Source organism: Oncorhynchus keta, chromosome 8 (assembly GCF_023373465.1).
Source record: "Oncorhynchus keta strain PuntledgeMale-10-30-2019 chromosome 8, Oket_V2, whole genome shotgun sequence".
NCBI lineage: Eukaryota > Metazoa > Chordata > Actinopteri > Salmoniformes > Salmonidae > Oncorhynchus > Oncorhynchus keta.
This window is the reverse complement of record NC_068428.1, coordinates 33,970,885-33,988,138: the sequence shown is the minus strand read 5'-3', so window position 1 is coordinate 33,988,138 and position 17,254 is coordinate 33,970,885. Positions and strand designations below refer to the sequence as shown.

The window sequence follows — 17,254 nt, the reverse complement described above, 5'->3', positions numbered from 1 at the left end:
CAAAAGGTCAGAAATCATAAAAATATGTTGACAAAATTCATTTTACAACCTGACCATGACGTCAAAAAAGACATCATTGCACTGTTTTGGCCCATGCCCACTGGGGCTGTTTTTCCTGGATCCCTATGTGCCTTGGTTGCTGCACAGTAGTACCGTACTGCATGTGGATAGGGCTCTGTATATGATGCAGGCGTTTCTGTTTCAGGTGACTGGGACCATTGGAATAACTATGTGGTGGAGTACATCTATCCCACTGACTACGTGCCAGATTACGCCGCCATCCTGGTTCCCAATGTGGACAACACCAGAACCAGTTACCTTTTGGAGACTATTGCAAAACAGCGCAAGGTACTGTATACACACACACACACACACACACACAGACACATTGGGTCAATTGGGTTAAATTGTCTTGAAAACATTGTCGTGCCTTTGGAATCATTAAACTGAAGATTAATCTTTATCAAATGACTGTAATTATTATTACGCAATTAAACGGATTAATCATGTAACTGTAATTAACTAGGAAGTCGGGGCACCAAGGAAAATATACTTCAAAATGGTCACCCTCTGCTGGTGATTTGCAGGATATACTTTTTCTAATATAACTTTTCAGATATTTTCATATCTGATCAATAGACTTCTGATTAATGAATTCTTCTTTATTTTACCTCACGTTAGTCTCATTCCAAACGTCGTAAATTGTTGGTTATCTGCACGAACCCAGTCTTCACTATGAGTCATCCATACGTCAATTGTCTTAAAATAATTTATTTACTAAGCAATTCACAGAAATGCATAAACAAACAGTAGATAGTTACAAAGAAATGATAACGGCGTTTCCCTAGTGGGATAAACCGGCATCACGGCTTTGTGTACAAAAGGGAGGTGAGGGTGGACTGAGATAAGACAACACGCAGTTCATAATTATAACAATTGAAATGCTAATCCTTTGCACACGAACGCTCACTCATTCGGGAACAATTGCAATCAATATATATATTTACGCTCAGTGTGTCGTCTCCGTTGTGAAAAGTTTGTTTTTGTTGGAGAGTTTGTCCACCCTCTCCGTCGTGGTTAGAATGGATAGTTCAGAGTGACATTTATTCATGTCGTTATGGATAGATGTTTCGGCGGTTGTCGGTCTTCGCGTTCAATGATACCGAATTCCTAGCTGCAGACTAGTAACTAATATTAAAGACTTGTTCTTATTCTGTCGGTATCGATAGTCTAAGAGTTTAACCACGTGGGATGGTTAAAATATTCAGCAGTCTGGTCTCAAACCTTGGCCCTCTCGTTATCAAGGTAAGCTGGTCTGCAACCGCTCGTAATTGAGAGCAACATGGTATGGTGATAGAAAACACAGGTGGGGTTGTATTCGGAACATCGAAAAGGGCCGTCTCGTGACACCCGGTCCTGTCTATGCCCCTGGGGGCGTGCCAAGGACTTAGTGAGACTTTTTTCAAAATCACATCACACAATTTCACAAACAATATCATCCACACTCATTAATCTTATATAACAATTAGATGTAAGCCTCATATCTGAGGCTATTATATAAACAGCTTTATGGTAATGTGGCCGTATTGTCTCCCATGAGTTTCACAAAATTGTACCAAACGGACCAGTTAGTAGCTGGATTCTTCACCGATCTTTTATACCTTCTCCAGAACACAAATGTTGTTCGGACCTCAAGTTCTGTGAAGTGGAAGAAATTCCTTTGTTCTCTATGAAAATTCACTCTGTCTCTATACTGTGGCCATGAGGAGATAATCTCCTCTAGGAATTTACGACCTCTCTCTGACCACAGCAGCATGGGTTTAGGAGAGGGGGATGGGGCTTGCTGTACCCAAAGAGGGCAATGTCATGACAACATGTTGGTGTAGTCAACGTAATTTTTTTTTCTCACTTTTGACAGGCTGTGTTGCTTATCGGTGAACAAGGAACTGCCAAGACAGTGATGATTAAAGGCTACACCAACAAGTACGACCCTGAGACAGACCTGTCCAAATCACTGAACTTTTCTTCTGCTACTGAGCCTACAATGTTTCAGGTGAGATATGTATACATTATATACATTACCCAGTATACATTACACCATATAGTACAGTATTACATAGCCTACATTACATAGAGAAGATGATTCAGTGCTATTGCTCAACTAATTTAGAGGAAGGATTGTTTACATATATTTTACATTTGTATCTAAAAGCATAATAAAAGCATAATTTAAATGCATATTTATGACATTTTGGCCTTACCCAGGCCTCCTTTAAGACTCCATAATGTTTGGTGTCATATGAAGCTCTACCGCTCATTCTGAAATAATGAGTATTTGGATTTGATATATATATATTTTTACATTCATTTATGAATATTGGAAAATATGAACATGAATATAGAAAAAACTAAATGTTTGATTTGGCTTTTTTTTATATATATATATTGTTGAACATACAGTGGGGCAAAAAAGTATTTATCAGTCACCAATTGTGCAAGTTCTCCCACTTAAAAAGATGAGAGAGGCCTGTAATTGGCATCATAATAATACAGATAATATTTATATTTATTATTATTATATTTAATTGTCATCATAGGTACACTTCAACTATGACAGACAAAATGAGAAAAGCAAATCCAGAAAATCACATTGTAGGATTTTTATGAATTTATTTGCAAATTATGGTGGAAAATAAGTATTTGTTCAATAACAAAAGTTTATCTCAATACTCTGTTATATACCCTTTGTTGGCAATGACAGAGGTCAAACGTCTTCAATGCCCTTGCTGATGGAAGGAGGTTTTCACTCAAAATCTCACGATACATGGCCCCATTCATTCTTTCCTTTACAAGGATCAGTCGTCCTGGTCCCTTTGCAGAAAAACAGCCCCAAAGCATGATGTTTCCACCCCCATGCTTCACAGTAGGTATGGTGTTCTTTGGATGCATCTCAGCATTCTTTGTCCTCCAAACACGGCGAGTTGTTGAAGTGTACCTATGATGACAATTACGGGCCTCTCATCTTTTTAAGTGGGAGAACTTGCACAATTGGTGAATGACAAAATACTTTTTTGCCCCACTGTATATCATTGCACATCCTGCAAATCACCAGCAGAGGGTGACCATTTTGAATACATTTTCACATTCACTCTTGGTAATGCTCACAAATTGGATCATAACTCTAAAATGAACTTTTATATGTCTGTGTAGAGCATATTATGTTCAACAATATATGAAAACAAAAAATGCTACTCATTACAGAGCAAGCGGAAAAGCTTCATATGACACCAATTTTTGCTCTGTAGCACATACAATAAAGGTGAAATAAAAATAAAAATAAAAAATACAGATGAAACAATGTAGTCTTAAATTAAAGGAGGCCTGAGTAAGGCCAAAATGTTAGAAATATGCCAACTTTGATAAATTATTTCTCAATTATGCTTTTGGATACAATGCCAAATATATAACAATCCTTCTTCCAAAGGACCATTGTATGATTAAAATTTAATGAAAATCCCCCAAATCATGGTCTTTTTTGTCCTGGTTTCGTGAAGAATCACTTTATTATGTTTCTATTGAGTAGTAATAGAAGTGTTGTATCATAGCGCACAGTGGAGAGCTACATTGAGAAGCGAATGGGTAGCACCTACGGACCTCCTGGAGGACGCAGAATGACCATCTTTGTGGATGACATCAACATGCCCATTGTCAATGAGTGGGGCGACCAGGTACTGTAGTCATAGCATTTCAATTCAACCCATCCATATAGCAGTGGTGTAAAGTACTTAATTAAAAATACTTTGAAGTACTACTTAACTAGTTTTTTGGGGTAAATGTACTTTACTATTTATATTTTTGATTACTTTTACTTTTACTCCACTACATTCCTAAAGAAAATATTGTACTTTTTACTTCATAATTTTTTCAACCAAAAGTACTCGTTACATTTTGAATGCTTAGCAGGACAGGAAAATGGTTAAATTCACACACTTATCAAGAGAACGAACACTTGTTCATCCCTACTGCCTCTGATCTGGCGGACTCACTAAACTCACTAAACACAAATGCATCTTTGGTAAATAATGTCGGAGTGTTGGAGTGAACCCCTGGCAATCCATACATTTTAAAAACAAGAAAATGGTCTTGTCTGCTTTGCTTAATATAAGTAATTTAATATGATTTATACTTTTACTTTTGATACGTAAGTATATTTTTTTAAATTACATTTACTTTTGATACTCAGTAGTATTTTACTGGCTGACTTTCACTTTTACTTGAGTAACTTTCTGTTAAGGTATCTATACTTTTATTCAAGTATGACAATTGGGTACTTTTTCCGTCACTGCCATATAGCCATCACTGAAGCAGGGCTCTGGACTAACATTTTCCCCTGGTGGTACTGATGCCACTAACTTTTCAGTTAAAGGGACTGGCCCATGATTTGGTTGCACACAAAATAAATTGTGGTGTCACACAATATAAAACATGTGTAATCAATTCAAAGTGACAACAGGCATTTACAATGGTTTGCAGAATAACTAATTCCCTTGTTTGTGTTTGTTTATTTTGCACACAGATCACCAACGAGATAGTCCGTCAGATGATGGAGATGACTGGCATGTACAGTCTGGACAAACCAGGAGACTTCACCACCATTGTGGACATGCAGATGCTGGCTGCTATGATTCACCCTGGGGGAGGCAGGAATGACATCCCCCAGAGACTGAAGAGACAGTTTACCGTGTTCAATTGTACCCTGCCATCCAACACCTCCATTGACAAGATCTTTGGTAAGCTACTCACCTCTGAATTACTAACTGACTGGCTGTGATGCAGCAATCAAATTATGCAATATCACACTGTTAGGTTCTAAATTAACCTTGTAAAATTTCACAGGCGCATAATAAACCAAGTTTATTGCCCCATTGGGTCATACAGCTGCATAAGGCAAAGACATATTTCCACCAGTGGTAATATATATAACCCAATTTGGGTGGAGTCTCCTCTCTACACATTACATCTTTATTACTAGGCAGGAAGTTAAGTTATACGGGCCACAAACTGTTCCTTCTCCCGTAAGGTCACCTGACCTCGACCCCCTTCCTCACTAATCCACATCTCTCAATCCTTATCGGTGCATGCCACATGTGATTATCTTTCTTTCACCCAGTACTGTGATTATCTTTCTTTCACCCAGTACATTCCAAGCTTAATTACATCCACAATATCCATTCCTCCTACAGATAACCATTAACTTCTGGTGTAGACCCTAGACTATGGCACCCCTCATGTCTCAAGTATAACTGATGACTAACAATATTTAAAGTTTAGAAATCCGAACCCATCAACACACAAAAGAGTACTTTATGTGTCTCTATTCCCACAGGTATCATGGGCTGTGGATACTTCCACGAATGCAGGGAGTTCAAGTCTGAGATTTCTGAGACAGTGAAATATCTGGTCTCCGCTGGTAGGATCCTGTGGCAGTGGACCAAGGTAAGCACTGTCCCAATATCAGAATTAATGCTTTACTGAATATATTTAACCTGGTCCCAGATCTATTTGTGATATGTGGCATACTAACGACCATAGTAATTGACCCTTCGCTAAGCCCCGCCTCCTTGGTTACCGTTGCAACCTCGGACAAGATTTTCCTGTAAAGCCCAATTCCCCACTCAAACCACTGGAGAAAACCCCTCAAAATGATCTCAGAATGTGTTTTTAATAGACAATGAATTTAAACACAGACTACCACTTGCTCAGGTATGTGGTGGAGGAATGTCATTACAATTGCTTCACGGGAACCTGGTAAAATTACGTATGTAGTGTGGCTAGCCACAAGTTGGCTCTGACTATGCACTATCAGAATGCAGTCAAATCAAATTAAATGTATTTATATAGCCCTTCTTACATCAGCTGATATCTCAAAGTGCTGTACAGAAACCCAGCCTAAAACCCCAAACAGCAAGCAATGCAGGTGTAGAAGCACGGTGGCTAGGAAAAACTCCCTAGAAAGGCCAAAACCTAGGAAGAAACCTAAAGAGGAACCAGGCTATGAGGGGTGGCCAGTCCTCTTCTGGCTGTGCCGGGTGGAGATTATAACAGAACGTGGCCAAAATGTTCAAATGTTCATAAATGACCAGCATGGTCAAATAATAGTAATCACAGTGGTTGTCGAGGGTGCAACAGGTCAGCACGGCCAGGTGGACTGGGGACAGCAAGGAGTCATCATGCCAGTTAGTCCTGAGGCATGGTCCTTAAGGCTCAGGTCCTCTGAGAGAAAGAAAGAAATCATTAGAGCGAGCATACTTAAATTCCCACAGGACACCGGATATGACAGGAGAAATACTCCAGATATAACAGACTAAACCTAGCCCCCGACACATAGGGCCAAACAGGCAGGATATGACCCCATCCACTTTGCCAAAGCACAGCCCCCACACCACTAGAGGGATATCTTCAACCACCAACTGACCATCCTGAGACAAGGCCGAGTTTAGCTCACAAAGATCTCCGCCACGGCACAACCCAAGGGTGGGGGGCAACCCAGACAGGAAGACCACGTCAGTGACTCAACCCACTCAAGTGGCGCATCCCTCCTAGGGACGGCATGGAAGAGCACCAGTAGGCCAGTGACTCAGCCCCTGTAATAGGGTTAGAGGCAGAGAATCCCAGTGGAGAGAGGGGAACCGCCCAGGCAGAGACAACAACGGTAGTTCATTGCTCCAGTGACTTTCCGTTCACCTTCACACTCCTGGGCCAGACTACACTCAATCATATGACCCACTGAAGAGATGAGTCTTCAGTAAAGACTTAAATGTTGAGACCGAGTCTGCGTCTCTCACATGGGTAGGCAGACCATTCCATAAAAATTGAGCTCTATAGGAGAAAGCCCTGCCTCCAGCTGTTTTCTTAGAAATTCTAGGGACAATTAGGAGGCCTGCATCTTGTGACCGTAGCGTACGTGTAAGTATGTACGGCAGGACCAAATCAGAAAGGTAGGTCGGAGCAAGCCCATGTAATGCTTTGTAGGTTAGCAGTAAAACCTTCAAATCAGCCCTTGCCTTAACAAGAAGCCAGTGTAGGGAGGCTAGCACTGGAGTAATATGATCACATTTTTTTGTTTTAGTCAGGATTCTAGCAGCTGTATTTAGCACTAACTGAAGTTTATTTAGTGTTTTATCTGGGTAGCCGGAAAGTAGAGCATTGCAGTACTCTAACCTAGAAGTGACAAAAGCATGGATTAATTTTTCTGCATTATTTTTGGACAGAAAATGTCAGATTGTTGCAATGTTATGTTGATGGAAAAAAGCTGTCCTTGAAACAGTCTTGATATGTTCGTCAAAAGAGAGATCAGGGTCCAGAGTAACGCCGAGGTCCTTCACAGTTTTATTTGAGATGACTGTGCAACCATCAAGATTAATTGTCAGATTCAACAGAAGATCTCTTTGTTTCTTGGGACCTAGAACAAGCATCTCTGTTTTGGCCGAGTTTAAAAGCATAACGTTTGCAGCCATCCACTTCCTTATGTCTGAAACACAGGCTTCCAGTGAGGGCAATTTTGGGGCTTTACCATGTTTCATCAAAATGTACAGCTGTGTGTCATCCGCATAGCAGTGAAAGTTAACATTATGTTTCTGAATGACATCCCCAAGAGGTAAAATATATAGTGAAAACAATAGTGGTCCTAAAACGGAACCTTGAGGAACACCAACATTTACAGTTGATTTGTCAGAGGACAAACTATCCACAGAGACAAACTGATATATTTCCGACAGATAAGATCTAAACCAGGCCAGAACTTGTCCATGTAGACCAATTTGGTTTTCCAATCTCTCCAAAAGAATGTGGTTATCGATGGTATTAAAAGCAGCACTAAGGTCTAGGAGCAACAGGACAGATGCAGAGCCTCGGTCTGACGCAATTAAAAGGTCATTTACCACCTTCACAAGTGCAGTGTCAGTGCTATGATGGGGTCTAAATCCAAACTGAAGCATTTCGTATACATTGTCTTCAGGAAGGCAGTGAGCTTTTTCCAAAACATTTTGAGAGGAATGGGAGATTCGATATAGGCTGATTGTTCTTTATATTTTCTGGATCAAGGTTTGGCTTTTTCAAGAGAGGCTTTATTACTGCCACTTTTAGTGAGTTTGGTACACATCCGGTGGATAGAGAGCCGTTTATTATGTTCAACATAGGAGGGCCAACCACAGGAGGCAGCTCTTTCAGTAGTTTAGTTGGAATGGGGTCTTGTCACACAGCCAGGAGTGGTGGGTGCGGAGTCAAGCGCAGAGAGCAGAGGACAATGGGGGAAACCGAACTTTATTGCGGTGTCCACAATTAACGCCAAAAACAACAGGCGAAGACAAAAGTGTCCAACCCAAAACTGGGCACAAACAGACAGGGAACACAACACGCAACCAACCTAGACTAACAGAAAACAAGCCTGCACAAAAGCAGGCAGGCCTAACAGGCTTAAATAGTCCTGAACCAAAACTCAAATAAGAAACTGGTGCAACCAATAAGACATAACAAACAGAAAAGGAAAAGGGGATCGGTGGCAGCTCGTAGACTGGCGACGACGACTGCCGAGCGCTGCCTGAACAGGCAGGGGAGTCGTGACAGATCCAGTAAGCAGCTTGAAGGTTAAGAGGCCATTATTATTTTTCATCAATGTGTCAAGAGATACAGTACTAAAAAACTTGAGTGTCTCCATTGATCCCAGGTCCTGGCAGAGTTGTGCAGACTCAGGACAACTGAGTTTTGGAGGAATACTCAGATTTAAAGAGGAGTCCGTAATTTGCTTTCTAATGATCATGATCTTTTCCTCAAAGAAGTTCATGAAATGAAAGCCATCTTCTCTTGGGGAATGCTGCTTTTTAGTTAGCTTTGCGACAGTATCAAAAATACAGTTTGGATTGTTCTTATTTTCCTCAATTAAGTTGGAAAAATAGGATGATCGAGCAGCAGTGAGGGCTCTTTGATACTGTACGGTACTGTCTTTCCAAGCTAGTCAGAAGACTTCCAGTTTGGTGTGTCGCCATTTCCGTTCCAATTCTCTGGAAGCTTGCTTCAGAGCTCGGATATTTTCTGTATACCAGAGAGCTAGTTTCTTATGACAAATGTTTTTTGTTTTTAGTCAAAGCTACTAACCACTTTTGGAGCCAATTAGTGCTCTCAAATGTATCCTGATGTTGACAGCAGATGAGTTATATTAATAATATAGTTAACTTAGCTAGCTAACATACATACTCTAGCCCTTGTGCACTGTTCAATTATTTAGCCATTTCAACAATAAATTTTTTGGGGATAAACTCTCTGTTGTCGTCACTGCCCTTATTGGCTTCCATGCATTTGAATCTAAAGATTGTCCAAGGCTGGTTGGTCTCGAGCATGGTAAGCGACAGTTGCTATCCAATGGAGTGCTGCAATTGGTTGGCCAAAATTCTGTGGCGGGGCTTAGCGAAGGGTCAATTTTCTATACAGCACAAACAGATCTGGGACCAGACTAGTATTTGATCAGTCAGTGCATGAACACATCTCTGAAGTTCCTAAATGTTTATGTATCCCTGTACTATAACCTTTCAGGTGAAAATGCTGCCCACACCCTCAAAGTTCCATTACATCTTCAACTTGAGAGACTTGTCAAGGATCTGGCAGGGCATGCTCATCATCAAAGCAGATGAATGTGATGATATCCCCACCTTGCTGGCGCTGTTCAAGTGTGAATGCACCAGGGTGATCGCAGACAGGTACAGTACTGGAATGAACGGGGTCCCTGTTATGAACAGAACACTTTGCATTTACAGTGATAGTCACAATCCTTAATACATTTTTCAACCCAGTGGCAGCCCTGCCACTTGGTTTCCTCTAACGCTGAGGGATGGGTCTGGAGAAATTACGTAAACATTGATGTAGTACAATTTCTTTAGCTGCCGGAGCACCAAAAACATTTACGGCATAATTTCTCAATCAGAGTTTGTACAAATTGATGTAGCCTTGTTATGCACGCCTCAATGAAGAGGGAACGAAACACCCTGCTACAACTCAACTCTCCGTGAAGCGAAAGAGGTATGGACGACTGTAGGTGTGAGTAAGGATGACAAAAGGCAGAATTTTTACTGTTTACAAGGAATATATTCCTTCACACGGTAATAATGGGGAAATGGGGCTGGACGGGACCAAAGCAAAGAAAGTAAATATCAAAGTCCCCTCTCCTATCTTAACTGCCTAACCACTACTTACCTAATAAGGCACCACCTGGTGCCCTAACCAAAATACAGGGAGTGATCCCTTCCCCCCCCTGGGAACAAATGAAACAGGATAACAAAAAATTCCAATAATCAAAACAGTGCGTCCTATTGACACATACCAGACAACCAATCAGCTCCCTCAGCAACAACTAACAGTATATACCAAATTGCTTTCTGAGAAACAACCAACACAGCTCTCAGCAATTGAATTCTCTATATCACAATTAATCTCTCCAGCAATGATCTCCCAGCAATCTCTTTCTGCAATGATCTCCCAGCAATCTCTTTCTGCAATGATCTCCCAGCAATCTCTTTCTGCAATGACCTCCCAGCAATGATCTCCTTTTTGAACAACAGAACACTGGCTTTTATAACTGGAGAAGGAGTCTAATGGGATAGAGCTGTAACTTGACGAGGGGGCGAGGTCAGCTCCAATTAGCCGTGGAGCTGACCAATCAGCTGCTGTGGGATTTCATGAAGCCATCTCCTGAAATACACTCAAATACACAACCTACCACACAGAAACTGGGGAACGTAACAAGCCTATTGAATATCATTAAAGCATATGCATTATATTCACCCTCCAAATGCAACGTCTGCCTATACCATCACATAATGTCTAAAGAAATTGTTCTATTTTTAACCCATTGATGTCCATAAAGGAAAAAAAATACTCTGTTATACTTGTTCTCTGAGCTTACTGATGGACAAATCTGAAGCAATGTGCAATGAGTTTTTGATATTGTACTATATTTAGTCATTGGACACATGGGGGTTACTGTTATTTCATGAATCAAGTCATGTGAATACATGTTCAAATTATCAGATCTTAATAATGTTTTGTATATATATTGCCTGGACCATTATATACAGTAACTGTGAAAAAGTATTTGCCCTCTTTCTGATTTTCTATATTTGTGCATATTGTTTTACACATATTATACCAACACAAGTATAAACACAACATGCAACAATTTCTAAGATTTTATTGAGTTACAGTTCATATGAGGAAATCAGTCAATTAAAATAAATGGTATCTATAAACTTAATCTATGGATTTCACATGACTGGGAATACAGATGTGCATCTGTTGGTCACAGCAACAAAAAAATTGGCCTCACAATGTGCTTCAGGATCTTGTCATGGTATTTCAGTGCATTCAAATTGCCATTGATAAAATGCAATTGTGTTCGTTGTCCATAGCTTATGCCTGCCCATACCATAACCCCACCGCCACCATGTTCACAATGTTGACATCAGCAAACCGCTCGCCCACACAACGCCATACATGTGGTCTGCGGTTGTGAGGACGTTTGGATGCCAAATTCTCTAATACGATGTTGGAGGCGGTTTATGGTAGAGAAATTAACATTAAATTCTCTAGAAACTGCTTTAGTGGACATTCCTGCAGTCAGCACGCCAATTGCACACTTCCTCAAAACTTGATACATCTGTGGCACTGTTGTGTGACAAAGCTGCACATTTAAGAGTGCTATTTTATTGTCCCAAGCACAATGGGCACCTGTGTTATGATCATGATGTTAAATCAGCTTCTTGATATGCCTCAACTGTCAGGTGGATGGATTAGATTGTTTTAATGAACAAAGTTATGCAACATCCAACGGCCCTTTTTGAAAAGTGTTTTTTTATTTAACCTTTATTTAACGAGGCAAGTCAGGCGCCCACATGACGCCGTACATGTGGTGCCACTGGTTGTGCTATCTTTAGCTGTCATGACAGCAACCAAATATGTCCTGTAGTTGTTGATCAGTCTCTCTGAGGAATTTTGGCCCACTCTTCCATGCAGGACTGCTTTAACTCAGTGACATTTTGGGGTTTTCGAGCATTAACTGCTTGTTTCAGGTCCTGCCACAACATCTCAATCAGGTTTACAGTTGAAGTTGGAAGTTTACATACACTTAGGTTGGAGTCATTAAAACTAGTTTTTCAACCACTCCACCCATTTATTGTTAACAAACTATAGTATAGTCGGTTAGGACATCTACTTTGTGCATGATACAAGTAATCTTTCCAACAATTATTTACAAACAGATTATTTAATTTATAATTCATTGTATCACAATCCCAGTCGGTCAGAAGTTTACATACACTAAGTTGACGGTGCCTTTAAACAGCTTGGAAAATTCCAGAAAATGATGTCATGGCTTTAGAAGCTTCTGTTAGGCTAATTGACATAATTTGAGTCAATTGAAGGTGTACCTGTGGATGTATTTCAAAGCCTACCTTAAAACTCAGTGCCTCTTTGCTTGACATCATGGGAAATCAAAATAAATCTGCCAAGACCTCAGAAAAACAATTGTAGACCTCCACAAGTCTGGTTCATCCTTGGGAGCAATTTGCAAATGCCTGAAGGTACCACGTTCATATGTACAAACAATAGTACGCAAGTACAAACACCATGGGACCGCACAGCCATCATACCCCTCAGGAAGGAGACGCATTCTGTCTCCTAGAGATGAATGTACTTTGGTGCGAAAAGTGCAAATCAATTCCAGAACAACAGAAAGTACCCTGTGAAGATGCTGGAGGAAACAGGTACAAAAGTATCTATATCCATATACAGTACCTTTTGCAAATTCGTAACATAATGTACATTTAGAAAATTCGTAACATACAGTACGATTTGCAAATTCGTAACATATCATACCAAATGGGTGATGAACATCCACAAATTAATTAAGAAGCCACTGCTCCAAAACCACTATTAAAAAAAAGCCAGACTACGTTTGCAGCTGCACATGGGGACAAAGATCGTACTTTTTGGAGAAATGTCCTCTGGTCTGATGAAACAATAATAGAACTGTTTGGCCGTAATGACCATCGTTGTGTTTGAGGAAAAAGGGGGAAGCTTGCAAGCCGAAGAACATCATCCCAACCGTGAGGCACGGGGGTGGCAGCATCATGTTGTGGGGGTGCTTTGCTGCAGGAGGGACTGGTGCACTTAACAAAATAGAAGGTATCATGAGGCAGGATAATTATGTGGATTTATTGAAGCAACATCTTAAGACATGAGTCAGGAAGTTAAAGCTTGTTTGCAAATGGGTCTTCCAAATGAACAATAACCCCAATCATACTTCCAAAGTTGTAGCAAAATGGCTTAAGGACAACAAAGTCAAGGTATTGGAGTGGCCATCACAAAGCCCTTACCTCAATCCTATAGAAAATGTGTGGCCAGAACTGAAAAGGCGTGTGAGAGCAAGGAGGCCTACAAACCTGACAGTTACACCAGCCCTGTCAGGAGGAAAGGGCCAAAATTCACCCAACTTATTGTAGGGATCTTGTAGAAGGCTACCCGAAACGTTTGACCCAAGTTAAACATTTTAAGGCAATGCCACCAAATACTAATTGAGTGTATGTAAACTTCTGACCCACTGGGAATGTGATGAAAGAAATAAAAACTGAAATAAATAATTCTCTCTACTATTATTCTGACATTTCACATTGGTGATCCTATGGTGGTGATCCTAACTGACCTAAGACAATTTTTACTAGGATTAAATGTCAGGAATTGTGAAAAACTGAGTTTAAATGTATTTGGCTAAGGTGTATGTAAACTTCTGACTTCAACTGTAGGTTTGGACTTTACATTTGTGGTTTTTCTGCCATTCTGATGTAGACTTGCTTGTGTGTTTTGGATCATTGTCTTGCTGCATGACCCAGCTGCGCTTCAGCTCACAGACGGATGGCCTGACATTCTCCTGAAGAATTCATGGTTCCTTCAATGATGGCAAGTCGTCCAGGTCCTGAGGCAGCAAAGCATCCCCAAACCATCACATTACCACCACCATGCTTGACCGTTGGTATGAGGATCTTACTGCGGAATGCAGTTATTGGTTTTCGCCCGACATAACGGGATCCATCTCATCCATAAAGTCAAGCAAGTCAAGATCAGAATGTCTGAAAAGCAACACATTTAAAAAAAAATGTATGGCCTTGTCAAATTTCAGACCTAAATCCGATTGAAATGTTGCAGTTCATGCTCGAAAAGCTATTAATGTGCTAAGTTAAAGCTGCTCCGGATTGATTAGTGTGGTCCAAAATTCCTCCGGTGATGTTAGTGACTGATCAACAACTACAGGAAGGGTTTGGTTGCAGCCATTGCAGTTAAAGGTGGCACAATCAATTATTGAGTGTAAGGGGGGCAAATACTTTTCACACAGGGGGATTGGGTGTTGCATAACTTTGTTTATTTAAGTGACAATTCCAGAGAAGCCGGTGTTTGGATGATATATTGGTATAGTTGTTGAAACCGGGTTGGTTACCAACAATATTCAAATAATGATTGACATATTTTCATTAAAAACGCTATTTTGATTAATTTATTCATACTATTTCATCCTTCCACGAGATATAGTCCCAACACAAATCTGGGGTTGCTACCCAAGCCAGCTGGTCGTTCGTTCTGTCGGTTCAGTTGCCAGAGACGTGACCCACTCGTTAAGTCTTTTTGTTTTAAATCTATGGACCCAACCCAGTCGTCTGTTCTAAATGTTCCTCTTTAGACCCACCCGTTATATAATAAATGAATTAAATAACTATCACATTTTTGTGTTATTCGGTCGCTTTATCTAATATTAGATTTTAGTTGAACATCAAAAAATATGCACAAATAAAGAAAATCAGAAAGGGGGAAAATACTTTTTCACGGCTCTGTATATAAAAACAGTATCTAAAGAAATCCACACACACTCTCTCTTTCTCACACACACACCCCTGAGAGTATATGCAGTTTAAACAAATTCAGTGAGACTCGAGAATGTGTCATTTTACAGCATTTTCTCTCTTTCTCAGATCTTAAACATGTTCAAAAATATTAGTCATTGTCTGTTCCAATATATATATACAGTGGGGCAAAAAAGTATTTAGTCAGCTACCAATTGTGCAAGTTCTCCCACTGAAAAAGATGAGAGAGGCCTGTATTTTTTATCATAGGAACACTTCAACTATGACAGACAAAATGAGAAAAAGAAATCCAGAAAATCACATTGTATGATTTTTAATGAATTTATTTGCAAATTATGGTGGAAAATAAGTACAGTGCCTTGCGAAAGTATTCGGCCCCCTTGAACTTTGCGACCTTTTGCCACATTTCAGGCTTCAAACATACAGATATAGATATAAAACTGTATTTTTTTGTGAAGAATCAACAACAAGTAGGACACAATCATGAAGTGGAACGACATTTATTGGATATTTCAAACTTTTTTAACATCAAAAACTGAAAAATTGGGTGTGCAAAATTATTCAGCCCCTTTACTTTCAGTGCAGCAAACTCTCTCCAGAAGTTCAGTGAGGATCTCTGAATGATCCAATGTTGACCTAAATGACTAATGATGATAAATACAATCCACCTGTGTGTAATCAAGTCTCCGTATAAATGCACCTGCACTGTGATAGTCTCAGAGGTCCGTTAAAAGCGCAGAGAGCATCATGAAGAACAAGGAACACACCAGGCAGGTCCGAGATACTGTTGTGAAGAAGTTTAAAGCCGGATTTGGATACAAAAAGATTTCCCAAGCTTTAAACATCCCAAGGAGCACTATGCAAGCGATAATATTGAAATGGAAGGAGTATCAGACCACTGCAAATCTACCAAGACCTGGCCGTCCCTCTAAACTTTCAGCTCATACAAGGAGAAGACTGATCAGAGATGCAGCCAAGAGGCCCATGATCACTCTGGATGAACTGCAGAGATCTACAGCTGAGGTGGGAGACTCTGTCCATAGGACAACAATCAGTCGTATATTGCACAAATCTGGCCTTTATGGAAGAGTGGCAAGAAGAAAGCCATTTCTTAAAGATATCCATAAAAAGTGTCGTTTAAAGTTTGCCACAAGCCACCTGGGAGACACACCAAACATGTGGAAGAAGGTGCTCTGGTCAGATGAAACCAAAATTGAACTTTTTGGCAACAATGCAAAACGTTATGTTTAGCGTAAAAGCAACACAGCTCATCACCATGAACACACCATCCCCACTGTCAAACATGGTGGTGGCAGCATCATGGTTTGGGCCTGCTTTTCTTCAGCAGGGACAGGGAAGATGGTTAAAATTGATGGGAAGATGGATGGAGCCAAATACAGGACCATTCTGGAAGAACACCTGATGGAGTCTGCAAAAGACCTGAGACTGGGACGGAGATTTGTCTTCCAACAAGACAATGATCCAAAACATAAAGCAAAATCTACAATGGAATGGTTCAAAAATAAACATATCCAGGTGTTAGAATGGCCAAGTCAAAGTCCAGACCTGAATCCAATCGAGAATCTGTGGAAAGAACTGAAAACTGCTGTTCACAAATGCTCTCCATCCAACCTCACTGAGCTCGAGCTGTTTTGCAAGGAGGAATGGGAAAAATGTTCAGTCTCTCGATGTGCAAAACTGATAGCGACATACCCCAAGCGACTTACAGCTGTAATCGCAGCAAAAGGTGGCGCCACAAAGAATTAACTTAAGGGGGCTGAATAATTTTGCACGTCCAATTTTTCAGTTTTTGATTTGTTAAAAAAGTTTGAAATATCCAATAAATGTCGTTCCACTTCATGATTGTGTCCCACTTGTTGTTGATTCTTCACAAAAAAATACAGTTTTATATCTTTATGTTTGAAGCCTGAAATGTGGCAAAAGGTCGCAAAGTTCAAGGGGGCCGAATACTTTCGCAAGGCACTGTATTTGGTTAATAACAAAAGTTTATCTCAATACTTTGTTATATACCCTTTGTTGGCAATGACAGAGGTCAAACGTTTTCTGTAAGTCTTCACAAGGTTTTCACACACTGTTGCTGATATTTTGGCCCATTCCTCCATGCAGATCTCCTCTAGTGCAGTGATGTTTTGGGGCTGTTGATGGGCAACACGGACTTTCAACTCCCTCCAAAGATTTTCTATGGGGTTGAGATCTGGAGACTGGCTAGGCCACTCCAGGACCTTGAAATGCTTCTTACGAAGCTACTCCTTCGTTGCCCGGGAGGTGTGTTTGGG

General features: G+C 40.4%; 1 protein-coding gene across 3 annotated transcripts in view; it reads left to right on the top strand.

Moving 5' to 3' along the window:
* The window catches only part of LOC118387096 (dynein axonemal heavy chain 8-like), a 65,824-nt gene that overhangs the window by 23,528 nt on the left and 25,042 nt on the right, over positions 1-17,254 (top strand). For all 3 annotated transcript variants that reach the window (XM_035775254.2, XM_035775252.2, XM_035775253.2), the window contains 6 exons: positions 206-348; positions 1,919-2,053; positions 3,606-3,728; positions 4,577-4,790; positions 5,387-5,496; positions 9,589-9,752. In XM_035775254.2, the coding sequence (XP_035631147.1) occupies positions 206-348; positions 1,919-2,053; positions 3,606-3,728; positions 4,577-4,790; positions 5,387-5,496; positions 9,589-9,752 (889 nt within the window). The remainder of the gene's footprint in view (positions 1-205; positions 349-1,918; positions 2,054-3,605; positions 3,729-4,576; positions 4,791-5,386; positions 5,497-9,588; positions 9,753-17,254) is intronic.